Genomic DNA, 24,972 nt, shown 5'->3' with positions numbered 1-24,972 from the left:
TTTGAAATTGACTGTTTCCAATAGGAAAAAATACGTCAGTCACAGAAGAAAAAGATACTTCACCCCAATAAGGAAAAAATCCTGAGTCACTGAGGACCATTATTTCCAATCGGAAAAAAATCTCGAGGCAATGTGGATGATTTTTTCCGTTAGGAAAAATACTTTAGTCACAGAGGAAAAAATAATTTACTCCAATAGGAAAAATGCCTCAGTCACTGAGGATAATTTTATCGAATAGGAAAACATTTTTAAGTTACTGAGGATGATGTTTTCCAATAGGACAAACTACCTCAATCGGAGAAGGTAACTTTTTTTTACAAGAAAAATTCCTGAGTGGATGATTATTTCTAACAGGAAAAAATTCCATAGCCACGAAGGTAAATTTTTCCTATAGGAAAAAAAATTCCAGTGAGGATGACGTTTTCATATAGGAAATAAATCCACAGTTACTGAAAATGACTTTTTCTTATAGCGAAAAATCCATAAGTTACTTAGAATAACGTTTTCCAATAGGAAACAAATTGTTCAGTCACTGAGGAAAACTTTTTCCAAGAGGAAAAAAATTCTCAGTCACTGTGCCCTATAGGAAAAAATCCTTCTGAGAGTTTCCAATAGGATAAAATCCTCAGTCATGGAAGATTACTTTTTTCTATACGAAAAAATTCCAAAGCCAATGATTATGACGTTTTCCAATAAGAATGAATTCCTCAGTCAAAGAGGGTGATTTTCTCCAATAGGAAAAAATCCTCACTCATTGAATCTGACTTTTTCCTATTGTAAAAATTCCTCAGTCACGCATGATGGTTTTTTTCCAATAGGAAAACATTTTCAGTCACTGAGGATGTTTTTTCCAAAAAGAAAATTTTAATTTTTGCAATAAGAAAAAAAATTCATTTTCCAATAGGAAAAAAAGTTAATTTTTCCAATAGGAAAAAAGTTAAATTAGAAGCTAAAAGTTAAATTAGAAGCTATCAAGAATAAAGTTACAACTTGGAAATACTTTGAATAGTGGAAGGAGATTTTTATTTTAACAAAAGTATTTCGAATTTGATTTTAGAATACGCTGACCACAACTGTCGTTGGCTTCTTGGTTTGGCAAATATAAAATGCGTTCATTCTGCAATTCCAGTCATTCATTTGGTATTTAGGTTCCTTGTACTTCAAATGAACACAATGCTCATTGCCACCGGCATTATCAGGTTGTACACCCGCCCAGTCAGCATATAACATACGTTCGCCAGTTCCGTACCAATAAAAATCGCCTTCAGAGTGTAGATCAGATCCTGATAACCACCACCATCTATCCTTGGGATAATTTGATTTTAAATGTTCTGAAAGTTCCTCGATTTCCTCTGGACTGTCGAATGAGGCTAATACGCCACCCATTGACTGACAGATCAAATTAGCTTTAAACCATGATACCTGTAAAACGTACAAAATTGATTACCCACTCTGGTCATGTTCAATCCGAATGTTTAATGTGTACCTTTGATTGGCCGAAATGATATAGTTTTTTACCAACGCGGACGAATGGATCTGTTTCGAAGTCATCAGGGTAACCTTAAGGAGGAGGACAAATCATTTGAACTTTCTACGATTTACGACGAAAATGTTGCTTAATCTTACCGTCTAAAAGGGTTGCTGATAATTTTCGTTCCCGTAATCCCATTACAACCGGGCAGGCCAAACACAAAAAAAGGAACGTCAGTAAGGCGACGTTCTTAGTATGAGCTACAGTTGCCATGTTATCTTGTCAATGATCAAAACACAACTGACCCTTTACCGAACTCTTGCTATTTAATTAAGAACGACGAGAAATGTCGAGTCTGACTGATTTTGTCATCAACGATTTGGAAGACAGTTTATTTGAAATCGTTGGCTTTTGTCTATTAACATAAACTCGGAATTATTATTAGTCATTCTTCGTTAATCGTGTAATGTTCCCGATCTTCCCAGTATAGCATCAAATTAAACTGCACCACTTTTTCCAACAACAGATGATGGTAAATCAATAAAACGGGTTGATAGTTTAAATGTGTTGCAACAACAAAGAAAACATTAATAACAACAATAATTTCTGACATACTGCTGCTATTTATATACGTAGTTGTTGTTGTAGTCGCCCTATTGTTTTTTTCCAAAGTGGGCGGAGGTGGCAGACGTCTGCCGAGAAAGACTCGGGTCGTAGAAGCATTTTATATACGTAGGTTTTGTTGTTGTTCTTTGTATCATAAATGCCCATCAGTTCCCTAAAACGAAAACTTTAGAAAATATGAATTAATAATAATTTACCATACGAATTGGCCTTAATAATGTGGAAAGTCTAACAACGCTAATCGTTATTATTCGTGAAAGATATTATAAACATAGAAAGTTAGGACTTTGAATACAATTATTTAACAATACAATAATTTTCATGCAAGCACTCCCACACCCTTTCCCTTAAACACAGATCCACCCATTTGTTCGTCCATTTGTTAATAGTACAACAATCGGGAGGTATATTTTTTCAAATATTTTAACCCTCAATCCAAACATTTTAAGACTTTTCCAGGAATGATTGAAAACTTATTTTAAACAAGGTAATATCTGGTCAGAATAAACATCAAACAAGTGAAAAAGCGTTAAGTTCGGCCGGGCCGAACTTTGGATACCCTCCACCATAGATATACTGACAGGTACTAGAATTGAAAATATAGGAAATATACAAAAACGTGGACCTATACCGACATGTCTAAGAACGGATTATGTAAACAATAATACAAATTTCAGAAATTTTTAATTGATAATTCAAATTCGAAGATGGGGAATATCGGTCCACTCTTTCTGAAACCTCCACACAGGAACTAGGTCTAAATGCGGTTCAGTTCATTATCGAAGCTTAAGTTCTAATTTTTTATCTCGCTATCCTCCGCAGGTGAAATTATTACAACAGAGTCTTAGAACCAAACTCAAAACGCGGAACAACTCAGATAACTATTTTAATATAAAAAAGGGGGTTATATGGGAACTAACCTAAAAAGGGGGCGAATATTAATAATTTTTGTAATCATTTCACCTACGGAGGATAGCGAGATAAAAAATTAGAACTTAAGGTTCGATAATGAACTATAGCCGCATTTAGACCTAGTCCCTGTGTGGAGGTTTCAGAAGGAGTGGACCGATATTCCCCATTTTCGAATTTGAATTATCAATTAAAAATTTCTGAAATTTGTATTATTGTTTACATAATCCGTTCTTAGACATGTCGGTATAGGTCCACGTTTTTGTATATTCCCTATATTTTCAATTCTAGTACCTGTCAGTATATCTATGGTGGAGGGTATCCAAAGTTCGGCCCAGCCGAACTTAACGCTTTTTCATTAAACTCCTAAATCAGACTAATCAGTATTATTCTACATCACATTTCTTATATTTTAGGCGAAAATACGAGAAAATTGATACAAACTCGGGAAGAGATCGATCTTCAACTTGTTTGATGTATGAAATTAAATTTTCAAAGTCCTAACTTTCTATGTTTATAATATCTTTAATGAATAATAACGATTAGCGTTGTTATACTTTCCACATTATTAACGCCAATTCGTATGGTAAATTATTATTAATTCATATTTTCTAAAGTTTTAGAACTGATGGGCATTTATAATACAAAGAACAACAACAAAACCGACGTATATAAAACGCTTCTACGACCCGAGTCTTTCTCGGCAGACGTCTGCCACCTCCGCCCATTTTGGAAAAAAACAATAGGGCGGCTACAACAACAACTACGTATATAAAATTGGTATGTAAATTTATTTTCAGTATACAGTAAATAGCAGCAGTAGGTCAGAAATTATTGTTGTTATTAATGTTTTCTTTGTTGTTGCAACACATTTAAACTATCAACCCGTTTTATTGATTTACCATCATCTGTTGTTGGAAAAAGTGATGCAGTTTAATTTGATGCTATACTGGGAAGATCGTGAACATTACACGATTAAAGAAGAATGACAAAAAATAATTAGAATAAAAAAAATAATTCAGAGTTGATGTTGTTGTTGCAACACATTTAAACCAGTTTTATTGGCTTACCATCATCTGTTAGAAAAGGTGGTGCTGTTTAATTTGATGCTATACTGGGAAGATCGAGAACGATACACGATTACAAAAGAAAGACAAGAAATAATTTGAATAAAAAAAATAATTCCGAGTTTATGTTAATAGACAAAAGCCAACGATTTCAAAATAAACTGTCTTCCAAATCGTTGATGTCAAAATCTGTCAGACTCGACATTTCTCGTCGTTCTTAATTAAATAGCAAGAGTTCGGTAAAGGGTCAGTTGTGTTTTGATCATTGACAAGATAACATGGCAACTGTAGCTCATACTAAGAACGTCGCCTTACTGACGTTCCTTTTTTTGTGTTTGGCCTGCCCGGTTGTAATGGGATTACGGGAACGAAAATTATCAGCAACCCTTTTAGACGGTAAGATTAAGCAACATTTTCGTCCAGATCGTAGAAAGTTCAAATGATTTGTCCTCCTCCTTAAGGTTATCCTGATGACTTCGAAACAGATCCATTCATCCGTGTTGGTAAAAAACTATATCATTTCGGCCAATCACAGGTACACATTAAACATTCGGATTGAACATGACCAGAGTGGGTAATCAATTTTGTACGTTTTACAGGTATCATGGTTCAAAGCTAATTTGATCTGTCAGTCAATGGGTGGCGTCTTAGCCTCATTCGACAATCCAGAGGAAATCGAGGAACTTTCAGAACATTTAAAATCAAATTATCCCAATGATAGATGGTGGTGGTTATCAGGATCTGATTTACACTCTGAAGGCGATTTTTATTGGTACGGAACTGGCGAACGTATGTTATATGCTGACTGGGCGGGTGTACAACCTGATAATGCCGGTGGCAATGAGCATTGTGTCCATTTGTGGTACAAGGAACCTAAATACCAAATGAATGACTGGAAGTGCAGAATGAACGCATTTTATATCTGCCAAACCAAGAAGCCAACGACAGTTGTGGTCAGCGTATTCTAAAATCAAATTCGAAATACTTTTGTTGAAATAAAAATCTCCTTCCACTATTCAAAGTATTTCCAAGTTGTAACTTTATTCTTGATAGCTTCTAAAGCGTATGTTCTGGTTTTACTTTTCATTGCAAAAGCTTTGCTCATTAAGATCGACTCAGTTGTGTGGTGATCATTGACAAGACAATATGGCAACAGAAGCTCATTCGAAGAACGTCGCCTTAATGGCGTTCCTCCTTTTGTGTCTGACCAGTCCGGATGTAATGGGATCACGAGAACGAAAATTATCAGCAACCATTTCAGAGGGTAAGATTAAACAACATTTTCGTCCAGATCGTAGAAAGTTCAAGTGATTTGTACCCCTCCTTAAGGTTATCCTGATGACTTCAAATTAGATCCATTCATCCGCGTTGGTAAAAAACTATATCATTTCGGCCAATCAAAGGTACACATTAAAAATTCGGATTGAACATGACCAGAGTGGCTAATCAATTTTGTACGTTTTACAGGTATCATGGTTCAAAGCTAATTTGATATGTCGGTCTATGGGTGGCGACTTAGCCTCATTCGACAGTGCACAGGAAATCAGGGAACTTTCAGATCATTTAAAATCAAATATCCCAGGGATAAATGGTGTTGGTTATCAGGATCTGATTTACACTGTGAAGGCGATTTTTATACCCTTCACCACACTGTAGTACAGGGTATTATGTCTTTGTGCATTTGTTTGTAACAGGCAAAAATAATCGAGATAGACTCATGGTTCCTTTTGAGAATATGCATAGAATCACATTCTGAGTCGATTTATGCATGTCCGTCCGTCTGTCCATGTTAAATTGTAAACAAAGTACAGGTTGCATTTATGATCCGAATTGGATGAAATTTGGCACAGTTCATTTGTTTGGCCCAAGGACGAACCCTATTGAAATTGGGAAAAATCGGTTCAGATTTAGATATAGCTCCCATATATATTTTCGTCCGATTTTAGGTAAATGGTGCATCAAAGTCCCTATATATCTTTTGATTTGCACGAAATTTGGCACAGCGTACTAAATTAAGTCTAGACTGATGTGCGCAAAGTTTCGAGAAAATCGGTTCAGATTTAGATATAACTCCCATATATATCTTCGTCCGATTTAAGGTAAATTGTGTACCAAAGTCCCTATATATCTTTCGATTTGCACGAAATTTGGCACAGCGTACTAAATTAAGTCTAGAATGATGTGGGCAAAGTTTCGTGAAAATCGGTTCAGATTTAGATATAGATTCCATATATAGGCACGTCCGATTTTATGTAAGTAGTCCACTAACGTCCCTGGAAATCTTTTGATTTGGACAAATTTTGGATAGCATACTGAATAAAGCCTAGAATGGATGTGTGCAAAGTTTCGGGAAAATCGGTTCAGATTTAGATATAGCTCCCATATATATATATATATATATATATATATTTACAGAATTAGTACTTATTTCCAAAAATTAAGCAACATACTACTAAAAAGTACTAAAAACTGAATTGCGCGGGAATGGTTGGATGTAGAACTTTGAAATTTGGTATGTTGCTTTGCCTACGATGAAAAAAAAATTGGGAATTTAGTACTAAGAGGTACTAAAAAGTACTAAATATTACATTTGAATGGAATCGGTAGAGATACATATCTGTACGTAGCTTAAGCTATTAAAACAATAACGACGTACAAAAATATTTGTTGGAAATTAGTACTAAAATGGTACTAAAAAGTACTAAAACTAATTACGCTGGAACGGTTGGAAGTAGAACTCTGAAATTTGGTATATAGCTTTGTCAATAATAATTCAAAAGGAATGTGTGAAAAAAAATTGGAATTTAGTACTAAGAGGTACTAAAAAGTACAAAATATTTTATTTGAATAGAATCAGTAGAGATACTTATCTGAAAATTGGTATGTAGCTTAAGCTATTACAAATAGAATGTTGTGCAAAAAATCTTTTGGAAATTGGTACTAAAATGTTAATAAAAATATACTAAAAAGTACTAAAACTATATTACACCGGAACGTTTGGATTCAGAACTCTTAAATTTGTTATGCAGCTTTGTCAATTATAGGCAAAGGGGAATGTGTGAACAAATTTTGGAAATTAGTACTTAAGGTACTAAAAAGTACTAAATATTATATTACAATGGAACAGGTACGGGTTGATATCAGAAACATGGTATTTAAGCTTTTACAAATAGCTTTTACTATCACAAATGTGTACTAAAGTGGTGATAAAAAGTACTAAATAAAAATTACAATGGAATCGTTAGAAATAGTAATCTGAAACGTGGTACATTGATTTAACTATTACAAATACTTCGCTATGCACATTTTTTTTTTGAAATTAGTACTAAACTGCCACTAAATATTAAATGACAACTGAAACTAATTTTTTTTCATCGTAGGCAAAGCAACATACCAAATTTCAAAGTTCTACATCCAACCATTCCCGCGCAATTCAGTTTTTAGTACTTTTTAGTACCTTTTAGTACGAATTTCCAAAAACCCCGCCTCTAACTCAACCTACATGCCAAATTTTAAGTTTCTAGCTTTAGCCGTTTCGTCTGGGCGTTGATGATCAGTCAGTCACTTATAACGCAACTTTTTTATATATATATAGATTAATAATTAAATTCTAGTGCTCTGCTAATGACGATATAAACCCCATGTTATATCCTCCCTCATAGGGATCATATCTCCCTTATAAACTATTTTTTTTTTCAAAATTATATCATATCACAACATTACAGCACATATTTTTTTTGTTTACAATAATTCTTCTGTTAGTTATTAATTATCTTTTGTTATTGTTGTTGTTGTTTTCTGGCTTTTCGACATTTCAAGAGCACCCACTTATTTTTGATATTGAGATATTTTGTTTTTGGTCGTTTTTTATTGTTTATTTTATGAAAAGGCTTTGGTTTTATTTTACCTGGGCACCCGATAAGATATGAAGATAAGTGTCGCGTCACTTATAACGAATCAATCGCTTGGGTGTCATAACGCATTAATGCGTTCAGTCACCATTGAAAAACGGTGTCAGTTGTGATTTGATTTTCATCGGACCGGTGTGAATTACATTTAGCTTTTTTTTGGCGAAATCTACAAAATCGATTTACCGACAAACAAAGAAATTATGATAAATAATCCAAAAATACAAATGACAATATCGAGTGTCATAATAATAGCAATTGTGTGTGTATTTCAACAATGTCAAGGAAGTAAGTTAATTTAATTGAAAAATGTAAATCGAAGTGTTAACAAAGTGTTGAGATGTAAATGTGTTGTAATGAAGAGTGGAGAGATTATGTTTTATAATTGCTTTGTAACAGAGTGCTTGATACAGTTTGTTTGTTTCCCACCTGTGGGAGAGATAGAGCCAAGCATATGGTTTGTTTACTTTTGTTGTAATAATCTATCTCTCTGGGGGTATGCTCTCACAATCTCTCTCTATAGTTTCTTTAGTTTGTTGTTTTTGTTTAGTGTTTTTCGTTTACAGTTGTGTAGTGTGATAACGCTTTGTTTTTTAAAAACGTTAGTGTGAAGAGAGCATCCTCGTGGCTTTGTTTACTTATGTTCAACCTCTCAATAGTTTGCTTTGATTGTTGTTTTTGTTTCGAGTTACTATTGCACTGTTATACAAAGAGAGAGATTATGTTTCGATTATTAAGAGTAGAGAAGAGATCATCTTTAGCGGTTTGTTTACATATTCTTTTGTTGATATATTCATGTGTGTGTTAATCTCAATAGTTTTTGTTTGTATTCTCTGTTATAGAGGTAATGTTGTTTCTTTTTTTTGTGCAAGCCCTATCATTTCCATTATGCATAAGCATGCTTTGCGCATGAGTAATAATGTTTATGATTTTGATAACTTTTTTTATTGCTTATACGCCCCTATGTATAATACCCCCATTGACTTTAATAAACAAAATGTGTGAGGCATAAAAATCATAGCAGTTTGCAATTTTTGCCAATCTCGGTGTTTATCATAAAAGAAACCGATTATTGTTTGCTTTCTTATTTTAGGTTTAAATCAAAACAATCATGATTTTAAATTTGATTTTTTTAAAAAATTCGATAAGGTTCTGACTAAAAATAGTTTTATTGTGGAAGAAATAAAAGAAATAAAAAACATTGCATAGTATTTAAAACCAAAAAAAAAAAAAAATAAAAACTCCACTCCTATTGATGGTCTTTGAAAAAAAATACTTTTAACCAGTAAGGAAAGTAGTAAAGTCGGACTGGGCCGACTATATGATACCCTTCACCACTTTGGGTATATTCAACAGATGGATCCTAACAGACGTCGCGCCTTTTCGAAGGAACATTGAGATGAAATTGAATGAACTTAAATCTAAATCTAACCCGATTTTCTCGAAACTTGACACACATCATTGTAGACATAATTCAGTATATTGTGCAAAATTTCGTACAAATCGAAGGATATATAGGGACTTTGGTGCACTATTTACATTAAATCGGACGAAAATATTTATGGGACCTATATCTAAATCTCAGCAGATTTTCTCGAAACTTAACACACATCATTCTAGACTTCGTTCGGTACGATATGCCAAATTTCGTCCAAATCGAAAGATATATAGGGACTTTGGAGCCACATTTACATAAAATCGGACGAAAATATATATGGGACCTATATCTAAATCTGAACCGATTTTCTAGAAACTTGACACACATCATTCGAGCCTCAATCCAGTACACTATGCAAAATTTCACGCAAATCGAAAGATATATATGGACTTTGGTACCCCATCTACATTAAATCGGACGAAAATATATATGGGACCTATATCTAAATCTCAGCCGATTATCTCGAAACTTGACACACATCATTCTAGACATAATTCAGTATACTATACAAAATTTCGTACAAATCGAAAAATATATAGGGCCCCATTTAGATTAAATCGGATGAAAATATATGGGTCTATATCTAAATCTGAACCGATTTTCACGAAACTTAGCACACATCATTCTGGACCCAATTCAGAACTCTATGCCAAATTTCATGCAAATCGAAAGATATATAGGGACTTTGTTGACACATTTACCTTAAATCGGACGAAACTATATACGAGAGCTATATTTAAATCTGAACCGAGTTTCTTTAATTTCAATTTAATTTCATTGGGCCAAAAAAAGGGAGCTACGCCAAATTTCATCCAAATCGGATTAAAACTGCAACCTGTACTGTACAGACGGACGCCATTTAATGGTCGCTGAAAAAATATTTAAAAACCAGTGAGCGGAGCAGTATAGTCGGACGGGGCCGACCATATGATACCCTACTACCACGAAAATCAAACTCTCTGCGGTTCTATATTCTGAGCCTGGGCAATATTTCGAGATATTTGCAATCTTTTTACCGATTATAGGTCAACAACTTCACTTTCTAACCCTGGCATATTTTCCAATTTTTTTTCTTGAAGTGAATTTTTACGCCCTAAAAATAAAAAATGGTCACTTTAGGTTTTGGGTGATTTGACCCTTGGAATATTGATCGATCGTCTTCGAAACAGCCGCTCTAAGAATTTGGTCAGATCCCCTTCACCTTGTAAAATAGGTGATGTTCTGCATATAACAATTGCCTCTAGAGCGACTAGAAAATCTGACAGAATTAAAGTTTTCGGTTCATTGCACCTCCTGAATGAAATCTCAACTTCACCGAAAACTATGTCGTCCTTGACCATAATCGGAAGTTCATGTACAATTTCAAAGCTATCAGCGCGACATTTCCATCCTCTAATGGAGTAATAGTAATACTATGCACATCGTCACCTTTACCTAATTAAGTATAACTCCCACATCAGAGTACATGCAGCCATAAGTTTGGTATCAATTTGAAGGTCAACAACTCCTCTGGGATATACTATAAACTTCTCGGGTATATGTCCTTCAGGAGCAAGTATATACGCCCCAGAATAAAAATTTTGTAATTTTTTACACAAAAGTCAGGGTCCATTTGACCCGCTAAATATTGACCGATCTTCGGCACGATCCTCTTCTCCATGTAAAATTTCACGATGTTCGGACCATAACTGCGGCCTCTGGAGATACCAGAAAAACCGACAAAAATTAAGTATTTGGTCCATTTCATCCCTTAAATATTAACCAATCTTTACCAAAAATAGGGGTCTTCATTGGGCCGAACCTATCCTCCATGCAAAATTTGGTGAAGATTGGATGGACACACATGTCTAGATCGACTCAGCTAGTCGAGATATGACGATCGGTATACTTAAAGGTGGGTCTAGGACCAATATTTCGCGGCGTTACAAACTCTTGGGACTGCACAAAGCTATAATACCTTGACAACATAGTTGTGTAGTACATATTAACAAAACTATTCAACAATGTAACTAAAAAAGGCTGCAATTTTCCTAGACAACTACAACAAAATCGGGGAATTAATGTCAAGCATCCTTAAAAATAGTTCACTTTCATATTATCAAGCGATCGCTGATTAACCATCAGCGATAACGAATTGATAATGATTTGATGATTTTTATAACGTAATTTTATGACGCCAAAAACAATTCAATTAATATGAAAACAAAGAATAGCACCATCGGAATCTGATTCACACGAGTTCTAACTTCCTGCATAGTCATTATTATTTTTTATTGGAAACTGTTGGAAACACCTTAACGTTTACTACACGCTTATAAACAAATTATAAAATAAAATATTTATTTTTAGCAAACAAAATTATTGTTTAACTATTTATAGAATATTTATAGCAGGCTAATAAAAATAAAATTGTAGATTTTTGGGCATAATCAATATGTTCGGGAAAGTTCAGAATAATAAGCAAAGGGAAGCATAGAAGTGATTTTTTTAAAAATATTTTTTGAAGGAGTTTTTTAAAATATGTTTTCAGAGACCATCAATAGGCATGGATTTTTTTTCCCTTCACCACACTGTGGTATAGGATATTATGTGTTTGTGCATATGTTTGTAGCAGACTAAAGGAAACGAGATAGACACATGGTTCCTTTTGAGAATATGCATAGAAACAATTTCTGAGTCGATTTTGCATGTGTGTCTGTCCGTCCATGTATTTTTGTGAACAAAGTACAGGTCGCATTTATGATCCCATTTGGATGAAATTTGGCATAGGTCACTTATTTGCTCCAAGGACAAACCCTATTGAAATTGGGAAAAATCGGTTCAGATTTAGATATAGCTCTCATATATATTTTCTTCCGATTTAATGTAAATGGTGCACCAAAGTCCCTTAATATCTTTTGGTTTCCACCAAATTTGGCACAGCGTAATGAATTAGGTCTAAAATGATGTGTATTAAGTTTCGTGAAAATCGGTTCAGATTTAGATATAGCTCTCATATATATTTTCGTCCGATTTAATGTAAATGGTGCCCCAAAGTCCCTATATATCTTTCGATTCGCATGAAATTTGGCATAGCGTATTAAATTATATCCAGAATAATGTGTGTTAACTTTCCTAAAAATCGGTTCAGATTTAGATATAGTTCCCATATATATTTTCGTCCGATTTAATGTAAATGGTCCACCAAAGTCCCTATATATCTTACGATTAGCATGAAATTTGGCACAGCGTATTAAATTATATCCAGAATAATGTATGTTAAATTTCTTGAAAATCGGTTCCGATTTAGATATAGCTCTCATATATATTTTTGTTCGATTTAATGTAAATAGTGCACCAAAGCCCCTATATATCTTACGATTAGCACGAAATTTGGCATAGAGTATTAAATTATATCCACAATAATGTGTGTTAAGTTTCGAAAAAATCGGTTCAGATTTAAATATAGCTCCTATATATATTTTTGTCCGATTTAAGGTAAATGGCGTACCAAAGTCCCTATGTATCTTTCGATTTTCACGAAATTTGACAATGAGGTCTATAATGATGTGTGTTAAGTCTCCTGAAAATCGGTTCAGATTTAGATATAGCTTCTATATCTGACCAAATGAAGAATTTAGTATCTGTTGCAGAATGACATGTTTATGGATCCAATTTTATTTTACTGGTCCTTTAAAAATGCGACGTCTATTGAATATACCCGAAGTGGTGAAGGGTATCATAAAGTCTGCCCCGTCCGACTTTACTACTTCCCTTACTGGTTTAAAAATTTTTTTTCAAAAACCGCCAATAGGTGTGTAGATTTTAAAAATATTTTTTTTTTTTTCAATTTTTTTTAAAAAAAAATGTAAGGTCTACCAATAGGCGTGGATTTTGAAAAATATTTTTTCAAGAACCACCAATAGGCGTGGATTTTTAAACCTATTATTTTTTATTTATTTATAGGCACTTTACCTCCTGATGCATCTTTTAGGGATGCAATTCCTTCAAAGGAATCCAAAATCATTGGTGGTTCTCAAATTTCAATTAATGATGCCAAATATCAGGTTTCCCTGCGTTTGGTGGCAAATGAAAATGCTCGCGGTTTTGGCTACGGGCACATCTGTGGCGGTTCGATTATATCACAAAGAGTTATACTGACAGCTGCCCATTGCTTGATAAAGTAAGTTGTAGGGAATTTCTCAAACAGAAAAAATTATCTAAATTAATAAACAATTAATTTTCTTGCAGCTACAACACCGATCCCGAAACTGAACGTAGAGCTGGAGAATTTAAAGTTGTTGTGGGCTCCACACAATTATATGTCAAAGAACCTAATGTCCTGGAATATTATGTTCAGGAGATGGTTAAGCATGCCGGTTTTGATCCGATAAGTATGATCAATGATATCGCATTGGTAATGATCAATGGTTATATACCATGGAATTGGCCAACGGCAAGGGCAATACATTTAAATGATATCGAATTGAATATGGGTGCACCGTGTAATGTCAGTGGTTGGGGTAAAACTGAGAGGGTAAGTGAAAGGAAAATATTTTTGAAAAGAAATTAAAAATAATTCAAATTTTAAATTGTTTTCTAGGGCCTTATACCCAATAATTTGATGTCGACGGTAGTTCGAAGCATATCCTACAATGATTGCGAGGCTTCCTATGGTCATATACCACTGAGCATGATTTGTGCTGGTGATTATTATGTGGGAGGTGTTGATGCCTGTCAGGGTGATTCTGGTGGGCCCATGGTCTGTGCCAATAGTCAAGTTGGTATTGTGTCATGGGGTATTGGTTGCGGTCAAGCTCTCAAACCTGGTGTTTATACAAATGTTTCGGCATATTACAATTGGGTCGTCACGAATAATAAAACTTTCGATTATAATGTTTATAGAAATACTGCTGGGAATTTGAAAAATTTTTCATATATTTCAATTGTAATCATTTTAAGTTTTTTATTTGTTGTTAAATTTTGGTAGATTTTTTGTGGGGGGGGGGGAATTTAACAAATGAACTTATTTTGTAAATTTTATATTAAGAATTAATTTAATTAATCATGAATTGGCATTTTGTTTCATTCCACACGGAATGCCTCATTGGACATTGAGAATTAGGCTTAAATATTGTATTTATATGAATATACATATGTGATAAAATCTAAAATTGTATATATGTATGTAAATTTATTAGAGAAAATATGAATCAATTTTAATAAATAGATATGATATGCATTTAATAATAACATATTTTCAAGAGTTATCATTAAGCGTGGATATTTTAAAAATATGTTCTTAAGGGTCAACAAAAGGGTAATTAAAAAAAATATTTTTTCAGGATCCCCATATGTGCCCGCAACTTCCTTAGCGAATGTAGGAAATATTAATATTATTTTATTTTCACAGCAAACTGCATATGTCAGAAAAAACTATCCACACGTTAATATCGACCATAAATTAAATTTGAGTACCACCATTTAGTACCAAATTTCATGATTCGAGCTCTAAAGGTTCACCCAAATCCAAATTTTCCATTTTGCACACATTATTTCGATAAGTATCCTCTTCAAACATCCAACAAAATTCATGCATACCCCGATCCTACCACAATGAATCCAAATTAAAATTTCAGGATTCTAACTCTATCAGTTCACCCACAAATCAAATTGTACCAAATTTAGTACACATTAGTAAGAATTTCCAAAACTTCCTACTTACCCAAACCAACACCCCCACAGTGATCCTAAATCTAAGTTTAAGGATTCAAACTCTATCAGTTCACCCACAATTCAAATCGTACCAAATTTAGTACACAGTGGTATGAATTTCCAAAACCTCCTTCCTACCCCAAACCTACACTCCCACAATGATCCTTAATCCTAGTTTCAGGATTCCAACTCTATCAGTTCACCCACCATTTAAATTGTAAAAAATTTAGTACACAGTACTACGAATTTCCAAAACTTTCTACTTAACCCAAACCAACAACCCCACAGTGATCCTAAATCTAAGTTTTAGGATTCAAACTCTTTCAGTTCATCCACATTTTAAATTGTACCAAATTTAGTACACAGTATTACGAATTTCCAAAACTTCCTACTTAACCCAAACCAACACCCCCACAGTGATCCTAAATCCACGTTTCAGGATTCCAACACTATCGGTTCACCCACAATTCAAATTGTACCAAATTTAGTACACAGTAGTACTAATTTCCAAAACCTTCTTCCTACCCCAAACCTACACTCCTACAGTCATCGTAAAACCAATTTTCAGGATTCCAACTCTATTGGTTCACCCACAATTTAAATTGTACCAAATTTAGTACACAGTAGTACTTATTTCCAAAACCTCCTTCCTACCCCTACACTCATACAGTGATCCTAAATCTAAGTTTCAGGATTCAAACTCTATCAGTTCACCCACAATTCAAATTGTACGAAATACCCCTACATACCCCAATCCTACACCTCCACAGTGATCCTAAATCAAAATTTCATGTTTTCAACTCTATCTCTTCACCCACAATTTAAATTGTACCAAATTTAGTACACATTAGTACAAATTTCTGAAACTTCCTACATATATCAATCTTACATATCACAGTGATCCTGACTACAAATTTCATGATTCTAGCTCTATTGGTTCACCCACAATTCAAATTGTACCAAATTTAGTACACAGTGGTACGAATTTCCAAAACTTCCTACATACCCCAATCCTACACCCCACAGTCATCGTAAATCCAAGTTTCAGGATTTCAACTTTATCGGTTGACACACAATTCAAATTGTACCAAATTTAGTACACAGTAGTATGAATTTCCAAAACTTCCTACTTAACCCAAACCAACACCCCCACAGTGAACTAAATCTATGTTTCAGGACTCCAACACTATCGGTTCACCCTCAATTCAAATTGTATTAAATTTAATACGAATTTCCAAAACATCCTACTTAACCCAAACCAACACCCCCACTGTGATCCTAAATCAAAATTTCATGTTTTCAAATTGTACCAAATTTAGTATACATTAGTACAAATTTCTGAAACTTCCTACATATTTCAATCTTACACATCCACAGTGATCCTGACTACAAATTTCATGATTTTAGCTCTATTCGATCGCCTAAAATTCAAATTGTACCAAATTTAGTACCATTTAGTACCCATAAGTATTAATTTGTTAAACTGAATCCTGAGCCTAATCCTACATCTCTACAATGAACCTAACTCCAAATTTCATTGTTCCAGCTCTATCGGTTCACCTAAATCCAAGTTGTATTAATTGTAGTACGATTTAGTACTTTTCGTACACATAAGTAAAAGATTTTTAAAACTACGTAAATATCCCAATCCTTCACTCTGACGGTAATGTACTTTCAATTTTCAGGATTTCAGCTCGATTTGTACCTCCAAATCAAATTTGTACCAAATATAGTACCATATAGTACTTTTCGTACACATGAGTACACGCTTTTCAAACTCTCCTCATATCGACCCTACATCTCAACTCTAATTTGCATTCCAAATTTCAAGTTTTTAGTTCAATCCATTCACATGCTACGAAATTGTACCAAATTTAGTACATTTCAGTACTTTTCGGATACTTATAGTTCGCATTGCTATGTCTTTTCTAAACTCTATCAGTGACCCTCAATCCAAATTTCAGAGTTCTAGCCTTACTGGTATGCCAAATACAAATGATACCATATTTAGTACTTTTCGTACCGTTCTAGTACGAATTTCCAAAAACTCAGCCTTATCTGACACCTTTGGACCTAGAGTGACCCTCAACTAGCTTCAGATTCAAGATTCTAGCTTCAGCCGTTTCTTCTGGGTTTTGATGAATCAGTCATTATAATTTGTGAACACGATACATGCCACAGTTATGGACCAATCTTCACAAAATTTTGCATGTAGGATGGGTTCTGGCCAATGAAGACCCCTATTGTTTTTGGTAAAGATCGGTTAATATTTAGGGCATGAAATGGACCAAATACTAAATTTTTGTCGGTTTTTCTGGTAGCTGGTGTATATCGAGATTAGTACAATTTGGCTAGAAGAATGCATGCCCAATGATTGGAACCTCAACATCCTGTGTCCCGTGCACAAAAAAGGAGACAAGACGATATGTGCGAACTATAGAGGAAGAAGTCTCCTTCCCATCGCATATAAAGTGCTATCCAGCGTACTGTGTGAACTACTGAAGCCAATGGTCAATGACATTATTGGACCATACCAATGCAGCTTCAGACCTGGCAAATTCACCTACCCGTTCAGAGGTGTTTAAAGTCATGTCTGCATTTGACATTCCTGCAAACTTAATTCGGCTATGCAGGATAACTTTAACTGGCACAAGATCAGCAGTTAAATTCGGAAAGGACCTCTCGGAGCCCTTTAATACCGAACGAGGATTCAGACAAGGTGGCAGTTTGTCGTGTGACCTTTTTAACGTCCTGCTGGAAAAGGAAAAGGTCATACGAGACGCAAAGGTTAACAGGAATGGCACTCTGTACACCAAACAACACATGTTACTTGCCTGCACCCATGACATCGATATTATTGGTCGAACACTGAGAGCGGTAACAGACACCTTCGAACAAATGGAGAAGGAGCCTGACAAAGTGTTTATGACAGTAAATGGGGAGAAGACCAAGCTGATGGTATCAACGCGCAAGACGTCCAGTAGACTCGAACCAACTGTGGAACTTGAGAACTACAGCTTCGAGGTAGTCAACGATTTTATATACCTTGTTACCACCATAAATAAAATGAATGACATCAGTTTTGAAATTCGGAGAAGGATTGTGATGGCCATCAGATGATACATGGTCTGAGCAAACGACTCAAAAGTAAGGCCACCTCCCTGCAGACCAAACTCACAGTCTAAAAGACGCTGATACTACCCGTGCTGTTATATGGATCTGAAGCATGGGTGCTTGCACAAGCAGATGAGGTAGCTCTTGGAGTGTTTGACAGAAAAAATTCTCCGAAAGATCTATGGGCCAATCTACGTTGACGGTGATTATCGCCTTCGAATGAACCATGAGCTGTACCAGCTATTCTCGGACATCGACATTGTTAGACGTATTGAGCTCCAGTGACTACGTTGGCTAGGTCATGTTGCGAGAATGGATGAAGATGTCCCAGTCCAGAAGTCATATAAAAGCGAACCAAATGATGGTTCACGCAGAAGGGGAAGGCCACGAAGAAGATGGAAAAATCATGTGGAGGGCAACATTGCCGAATATGATCTTTCAAATTAGAAAAACTGCGCAAAAGACCGACGCGCCTTGAAATCTTTTTTAAGCTCGGCTTATGAAATGAAGATTCCTTCACAAGCCAGCTAAGTAAGTAAGTAACCCATTACCACGCTAGAGGGAGATCGATTTGAAATTTTTCATGAGGATCCATGTATGGTCAAGGACAACGCCTATAATTTTCGGTGATGATCTGATAACAATTTTGGGATGAAGTGGTCGAAAACTTATTTTTTTGTGTTCTTTTTCGAGCCGATCTGTAGGCCACAATTGAAAGCCGAACATCATAACAAATCACACGGTGAAGGGAATCTGGACCAGTAGTTAGAAGAGCTGTACTCAAATTTTAGTAACATTTGTTGACCTCTAATCGGTTAAGAGGGTGCAAATATCACAAAATATTGCCCAAGCTCAGAATATAGAACCACACAATATTGGATTTTCGTGGAAGTTGTGCAGGGTATCTTATGGTTGGCCGCGTCCGACTATACTGCTCCGCTCACTGCATTAAAAATATATTTTTCATAGACCGCTAATAAGAATATTAAGAAGCCGGGAGTTCTTTAAAAACTATTTTTTCTAATCAGTTTTGTAGTACAGTGTTTGTTATCACCAATATAGACGCATATGTAGTTCAAGGTGCTCTTATTTTATAAACATTTTATTTTGGACTTACCATCTCCAGTCTTATCACAATGATATACGATTGCGGACACGGAATAGCCACCATGACCATTTTAATGGAACCACACACATTCAGGGTTTTCTAAATTGGTTATGTCTATGTCCCTAATAACAATAGCCATCATCTTTGTTAACAACAACAACATCATATATACAATGGGTATTTTGGGACAAATTATCGCTACTGGACACTGACAAGTACTTGAGAAGTTTTTTTCAAATTAATATTGAATATGGTGATGAAAAAAAAACAATAATATTTAATAGAAGATAACTACTTGTATTAAATTGAAATTAAATTTTTAATGAGCAAAAAAATTGGGGGTAAATTAAAATTAAATGAATTCAAGTAGAAGAAATAAAAAGTGTATTATGCTCGGGCAAGTCGAATTTGCGATACCCTTCGCCAGTAGAAAATACGCCAAACAAAAATCTCAATGTCTCAAAATAACCAGATCGGTGACGGATTTTTCAGTAGAAAACACACCAAAGATCTGAGTGGTTGGAAATTACTGACCTATGGTCATTGGAATTTTTTCTATTGAAAAAATACGGATTTGTGGTTGTTGTTCCCTATTTTAAGTTCCATAAGAAATTCGCTGTCACTTTGACGTTAAACGTTTATCGAATAAACCCACATTTATTCGAATCTATCAATCCAGAAGGGGGGAAATATAACGACAATGGATAACCCAAACTATCCTACAAAACTGGACTCTAAGTTACGTACTGTACACACCTACAAATTTTCAAATCAGAAATATGTTATTCTGATTAGATTAAATATTTAAACAAAAATAACAAGAACAAAATCAAGGATGGGTGTCAATTTTATGTCATTGATAATCTCTGGCCATGCAGCTAATGTTGCTTTATGTATTTATTGTTTATCTTTAGGTCATAGACTTGATATTGACCGACAATTTTCCAACGTTTATCGATGATCATTTGGATTTTAGCCATTCGCGGTTAAGGTAGTCAGAACGAAGGAGAACCCAACTGAATCTATTTTTAACCGTCATGGCATTAACGTGGACTCTCTTCGTGGTTACTTTGGTATTTCTAAGTGGACAATCATGTGAGTAGAGGAACGATATAAGAATGGAATTGGAAATAAAAACAAATCATACAATTTTAGTGTGCGCCCCGCCATCGAATATCTTCGGAATTGGTAGGCTACAAGATCCCCGTATTATCAATGGAACCGAGGCCACCTTGGCAAATACAAAACATCAAGTTTCAATTAGACGTCGTATTAATGATGACTACTACTTTGGTATGGGTCACATTTGTGGTGGTTCCTTGATTTCCGAAAATGTTGTCCTGTGTGCCGGACATTGTTTCACAGAGTAAGTTTCGAATAAAAAAATGTGGATTTTTTTCTATAGAAAAAATCACTTGTTTGTGGAATATTTATCTATAGAAAGAAAGTCATCAACCTGGAGTCTGTGGAATTTTTTCTTTAGAAAATTGGATTTTTTTCTATAGAAAATTGGAATTTTTTCTATAGAAAAAATCACCGACCTGGGGACAGAGGATTTTTTTCTATAGAAAAAAATCGCCAACCTAGGGTCTATGGAATTTTTTCTATAGAAAAAATCATCGGCCTGGGGTCTGTGGAATTTTTGTCGCAGATGTATTTATCTATGTAAGAATATCAGAAGCGTGTTTTTCAGAACTTAATTTTTATACCATTCACCACACTGTGGTGCAGGGTATTATGTCTTTGTGCATATATTTGTAACAGGCAAAATGAAACGAGATAGACCCATGGTTCCTCTTGAATAAGAATAAGCATAGAATCACTTTTTAAGTCGATTTATGCATGTCCGTCCGACTGTCTGTCCATGTTAAATTCTCGCATTTTTGATTCGAGTTGGATGAAATTTGGCACAGCTCATTGATTTAGCCCAAGGACGAACCCCATTGAAATTGGGAAAATCGGTTCAGATTTAGATATAGCTCCCATACATATTTAATTAAAATGGTAAATGATTTAAGGTAAATGGTACCTATAAATCTTTCGATTTGCACGAAATTTGACATGGCATACTAAATTAAGTCTAGAATGATGCACATATATATTTTCGTCCGATTTAAGGTAAATGGTGCACCATAGTCCCTTTTATATCCTTCGATATGCACGAAATTTGGCATATCTTACTGAATTGAGTCCAGAAGTTGCGGGAAAATCGGTTCAGATTTCGATATAGCTCTCATATATATTTTCGTCCTATGTTACGTAAATTGTGCACCAAAGTTCCTATATATTCTTCGATTTGCACGAAATTTGCCATAGCGTACTGATGTGAATCTAGAATGACGTGTGGCAAGTTTCGGAAAAATAGGTTCAGATTTCGATATAGCTCCAGCATATATATATATATATAGATCCACGACTCTAAATCTATACGAATAAATTAAACTTATTATAGGACATGAGTATGTTCCTTCGAGGGAACATACTTATGTACAATATAGCCAAAGTGGTGAAGGGTATCACATAGTCGGCCCAGTCCGACTTTACTACTTTCTTTACCGGTTTTCTTATTATTTTTTATATTTTTAGTCAAGAAGCCTTCGATGGTAGCTATTTGCCTGATGATGAGTTCTTTGTGACCATGGGAAATTTGGATCGGTTTGAACAGAACAACAACACTTTAAAGTTCGATATTAAAAAAATCGAAAAACACAGACCAGTATTTAACTTCTCCACGTACGAAGATGATATTGTTGTGATCATATTGAATGGCACAGTTCCCGCTGACCATCCCACGGTGCAACCAATTGTACTCAACGATGGAGAATTGAAAAATGGTACTGTGTGTCAAGTTACTGGCTGGGGTATAACCGAAGAGGTATATACGAAAAAAATACCACAACAAAAATTTCCTATAATTATTCTTTATCTCATTTTAGGGCTACAATTCCGATGTCTTAATGACTGTCGATGTCCCATATATTCCACCAAATGTATGCCGCAAAGAATCGGCCTATTTGGATTTGATTAGACCCGGTATGATGTGTGCTGGTTATTTAGAAGGTGAACGTGATGCCTGTCAGGGTGATTCTGGTGGTCCATTGGTTTGTAATAATCGTCAGGCTGGTATTACATCTTGGGGTAGCGGATGTGCTCTACCATTGAAGCCTGGTGTCTATACCGATGTTGCCTTCTATAAGGATTGGATTTTACAAAAGATAGCAGAAAATAATGGCACATTGCCAAAATTCGCCGGTAACGGATCAATGTCGATAAATAATGGTTCGATGTTGTTGGCTGCTATTGTGGTGACACTTAATGTAATATTTAAAATGTTTTAAATAAAAAAGGTGGATTTAATATTTGGACCTAGATTTTTTTTTTAATTGGAGACAATTTTTCTATAGAAAAAGTTCTCAATAATGACAATTGGGAGACTCCTTCTATTGAAACAGTCCTCAACCTCAACCAAGACTTTAACTTTTTTCTAAAGAAAAAAAATTATCAATGACCCCAGGACTTTTTTCTATAGAAAAAATACTCAAAGATATCAGGACGTTGACTCTTTTTTATAGAAAAAGTTCTCAACAACCCCAGGACGTTGACTTTTTTCTATAGGAAAAATTCTTAACGACCCCAGAACTTGCCCCAACGAACCAAGTCGTTGGCTTTTCTTAAAGATCCCAGATCGTTGATTTTTATTTATTTTCCCTAGGGAAATTTATAAAATTTCCGCCCTGGGCCCATTGATTTTTTCAGTTGTAGAAGTGCTGAGGATCCCAAGTGGAAGATTTTTTCTATTCTCAAAGACCACAGTTGGTTATTTTTTCTATTGAAAATAAATCAATGGACCCAAAAGCTAAATATTTTTAATTTTTCTCAAGATCTGATAGTATATTGATATTTTCTTCTATAGAAAAAATTTCAGACCTGGGGTCTGTGGATTTGTTTCTATAGAAAGAAATATCAGACCAGGGGTCTGTAGACAAAAACGAAAGAAAAAAAATAAAATACCCTTGGTCTGATATTTTTTCTATATCCAAGGACCCTAAGTCTTTATTTTTTATATCGGATTAATTTAAAGCAGGCCTGTAATTATTCTAATCCCAAATTTGTCCTCCTGACTTTAGATTCTGGTTCATACTTTTGTGTCTATTCCCTATAATTTTGTCATGGAACTTTTATCAAATGAATCAACTTTTCCTAGAATTTATCAGCCCCGCAAAGTGGGAAATACGACGACAATGGGAAATCCAAACTACCTATGAAAAAATAATCAGGAAAACACCCCAGAGGCAATAAAAACAATACCCATCGAGATACCCCGAAAAACCAACAGAGCTAAGTTACGAACTACACATACCAAAAAGAATTTTCAAATCAGAAATGCGTTATTCCGATTAGATTAAATATTAAAAAAACCAAAAGACAACAACAAAATTATGGTAGGGTGTCAATTTCCCGTCACTGTTAATCTCCGATCGTGCATTTAATGTTACTTTTTTATTTTATTCTATGAAAACAATTTTAGGCAATAAATTATCACTTCTTTTAGGGGCTCAGAAAATGATATTGACCAACAATTGGCCAACGTTTATCGTCGATCATTCTGATTTTAGCCATTCACGGTTAAGGTAGTCAGAACGAAGAAGAACCCAAATATAATCTATTTTTGGACATCATGGCATTAACGTGGACTCTCTTCGTGGTTACTTTGGTTTTTCTGGTTGGAAATTCATGTGAGTAGACGAGATGTTGGAAGGAAATATGAAGGAAAATAACAAATCGTCACATTTCAGTATGTGCCCCGCCATCGGATATCTTCGGAATTGGTAGGCCACAAGATCCCCGTATTATCAATGGAACTGTGGCCACCTTGGCAAATACAAAACATCAAGTTTCTATTAGACGTCGTCTAAATGATGGTTACTTCTTTGGTACCGGACATATTTGTGGTGGTTCTTTGATTTCCGAAAATGTGGTGCTGTGTGCCGGACATTGTTTCACAGAGTAAGTTTTAAATCAAAACTTCGTGATATAAAAATATCAAAACTGGTTCTGTGAAATGTTTCTATAAAAAAATCAGACCATATGTATGTGAAATTTTTTAATAGAAAAAATCACCGAACTGGGATCTGTAGATTTTTTTTTTATAGAAAAAAGTCACCGAAATTTGTGGAATTTTTTTCTATAGAAAAAAAATCACCGACCTTGGGTCTGTGGAATTTTTTCTATAGAAAAAAATCACCGACCTTGGGTCTGTGGATTTTTTTTCTATAGAAAAAAGTCACCGACCTGGGGTCTGTGGATTTTTTTTCTATAGAAAAAAAATCACCGACCTTGGGTCTGTGGATTTTTTTCTATAGAAAAAAGTCACCGACCTGGGATCTGTGGAATTTTTTCTATAAAAAAAGTCACCGACCTGGGGTCTGTGGAATTTTTTCTATAGAAAAATGTCACCAACCTAGAGTCTGTGGAATTTTTTCTATAGAAAAATGTCACCGACCTGGGGTCTGTGGAATTTTTTTCTGTAGAACTTGGGGTCTGTGAAATTTTTTTCTATAGAAAAATGTCACCCCCAGGTCGGTGGAATTTTTTTATAGAAAAAAGTCCCCGACCTGTGATCTGTGGAATTTTTATAT

General features: G+C 34.8%; 3 protein-coding genes across 3 annotated transcripts; 2 read left to right on the top strand and 1 right to left on the bottom strand.

Annotated features, from left to right (window-relative positions):
* Window positions 1-1,053: 1,053 nt before the first annotated feature.
* Window positions 1,054-1,386, bottom strand: LOC133323495 (C-type lectin 37Da-like). Its single transcript, XM_061532415.1, has one exon. It carries the CDS (start codon window positions 1,384-1,386, stop codon window positions 1,054-1,056), a length of 333 nt encoding a protein of 110 aa, XP_061388399.1.
* A 2,963-nt stretch (window positions 1,387-4,349) lies between these two features.
* Window positions 4,350-5,039, top strand: LOC133323494 (C-type lectin 37Db-like). Its single transcript, XM_061532414.1, has 3 exons — window positions 4,350-4,467; window positions 4,533-4,606; window positions 4,671-5,039. Exons 1-3 carry the CDS (start codon window positions 4,350-4,352, stop codon window positions 5,037-5,039), a joined length of 561 nt encoding a protein of 186 aa, XP_061388398.1.
* Window positions 5,040-5,217: 178 nt separating this feature from the next.
* Window positions 5,218-24,340, top strand: LOC133323496 (polyserase-2-like; the record flags this gene model as incomplete). Its single annotated transcript, XM_061532416.1, has 8 exons — window positions 5,218-5,335; window positions 13,363-13,579; window positions 13,648-13,933; window positions 14,000-14,225; window positions 20,489-20,699; window positions 21,920-22,208; window positions 22,270-22,585; window positions 24,130-24,340. Coding segments are annotated over exons 1-8 (1,874 nt in total), but the record flags the coding sequence as incomplete, so codon positions are not given.
* Window positions 24,341-24,972: the final 632 nt, after the last annotated feature.

Source organism: Musca vetustissima, unplaced genomic scaffold (assembly GCF_032173495.1).
Source record: "Musca vetustissima isolate MV318-11 ecotype Yass unplaced genomic scaffold, APGP_CSIRO_Mvet_v1 utg400943, whole genome shotgun sequence".
In the NCBI taxonomy this organism is placed as follows: domain Eukaryota; kingdom Metazoa; phylum Arthropoda; class Insecta; order Diptera; family Muscidae; genus Musca; species Musca vetustissima.
The sequence above is the reverse complement of the archived record's forward strand: the minus strand, read 5'-3'. Positions and strand labels throughout refer to the sequence as shown.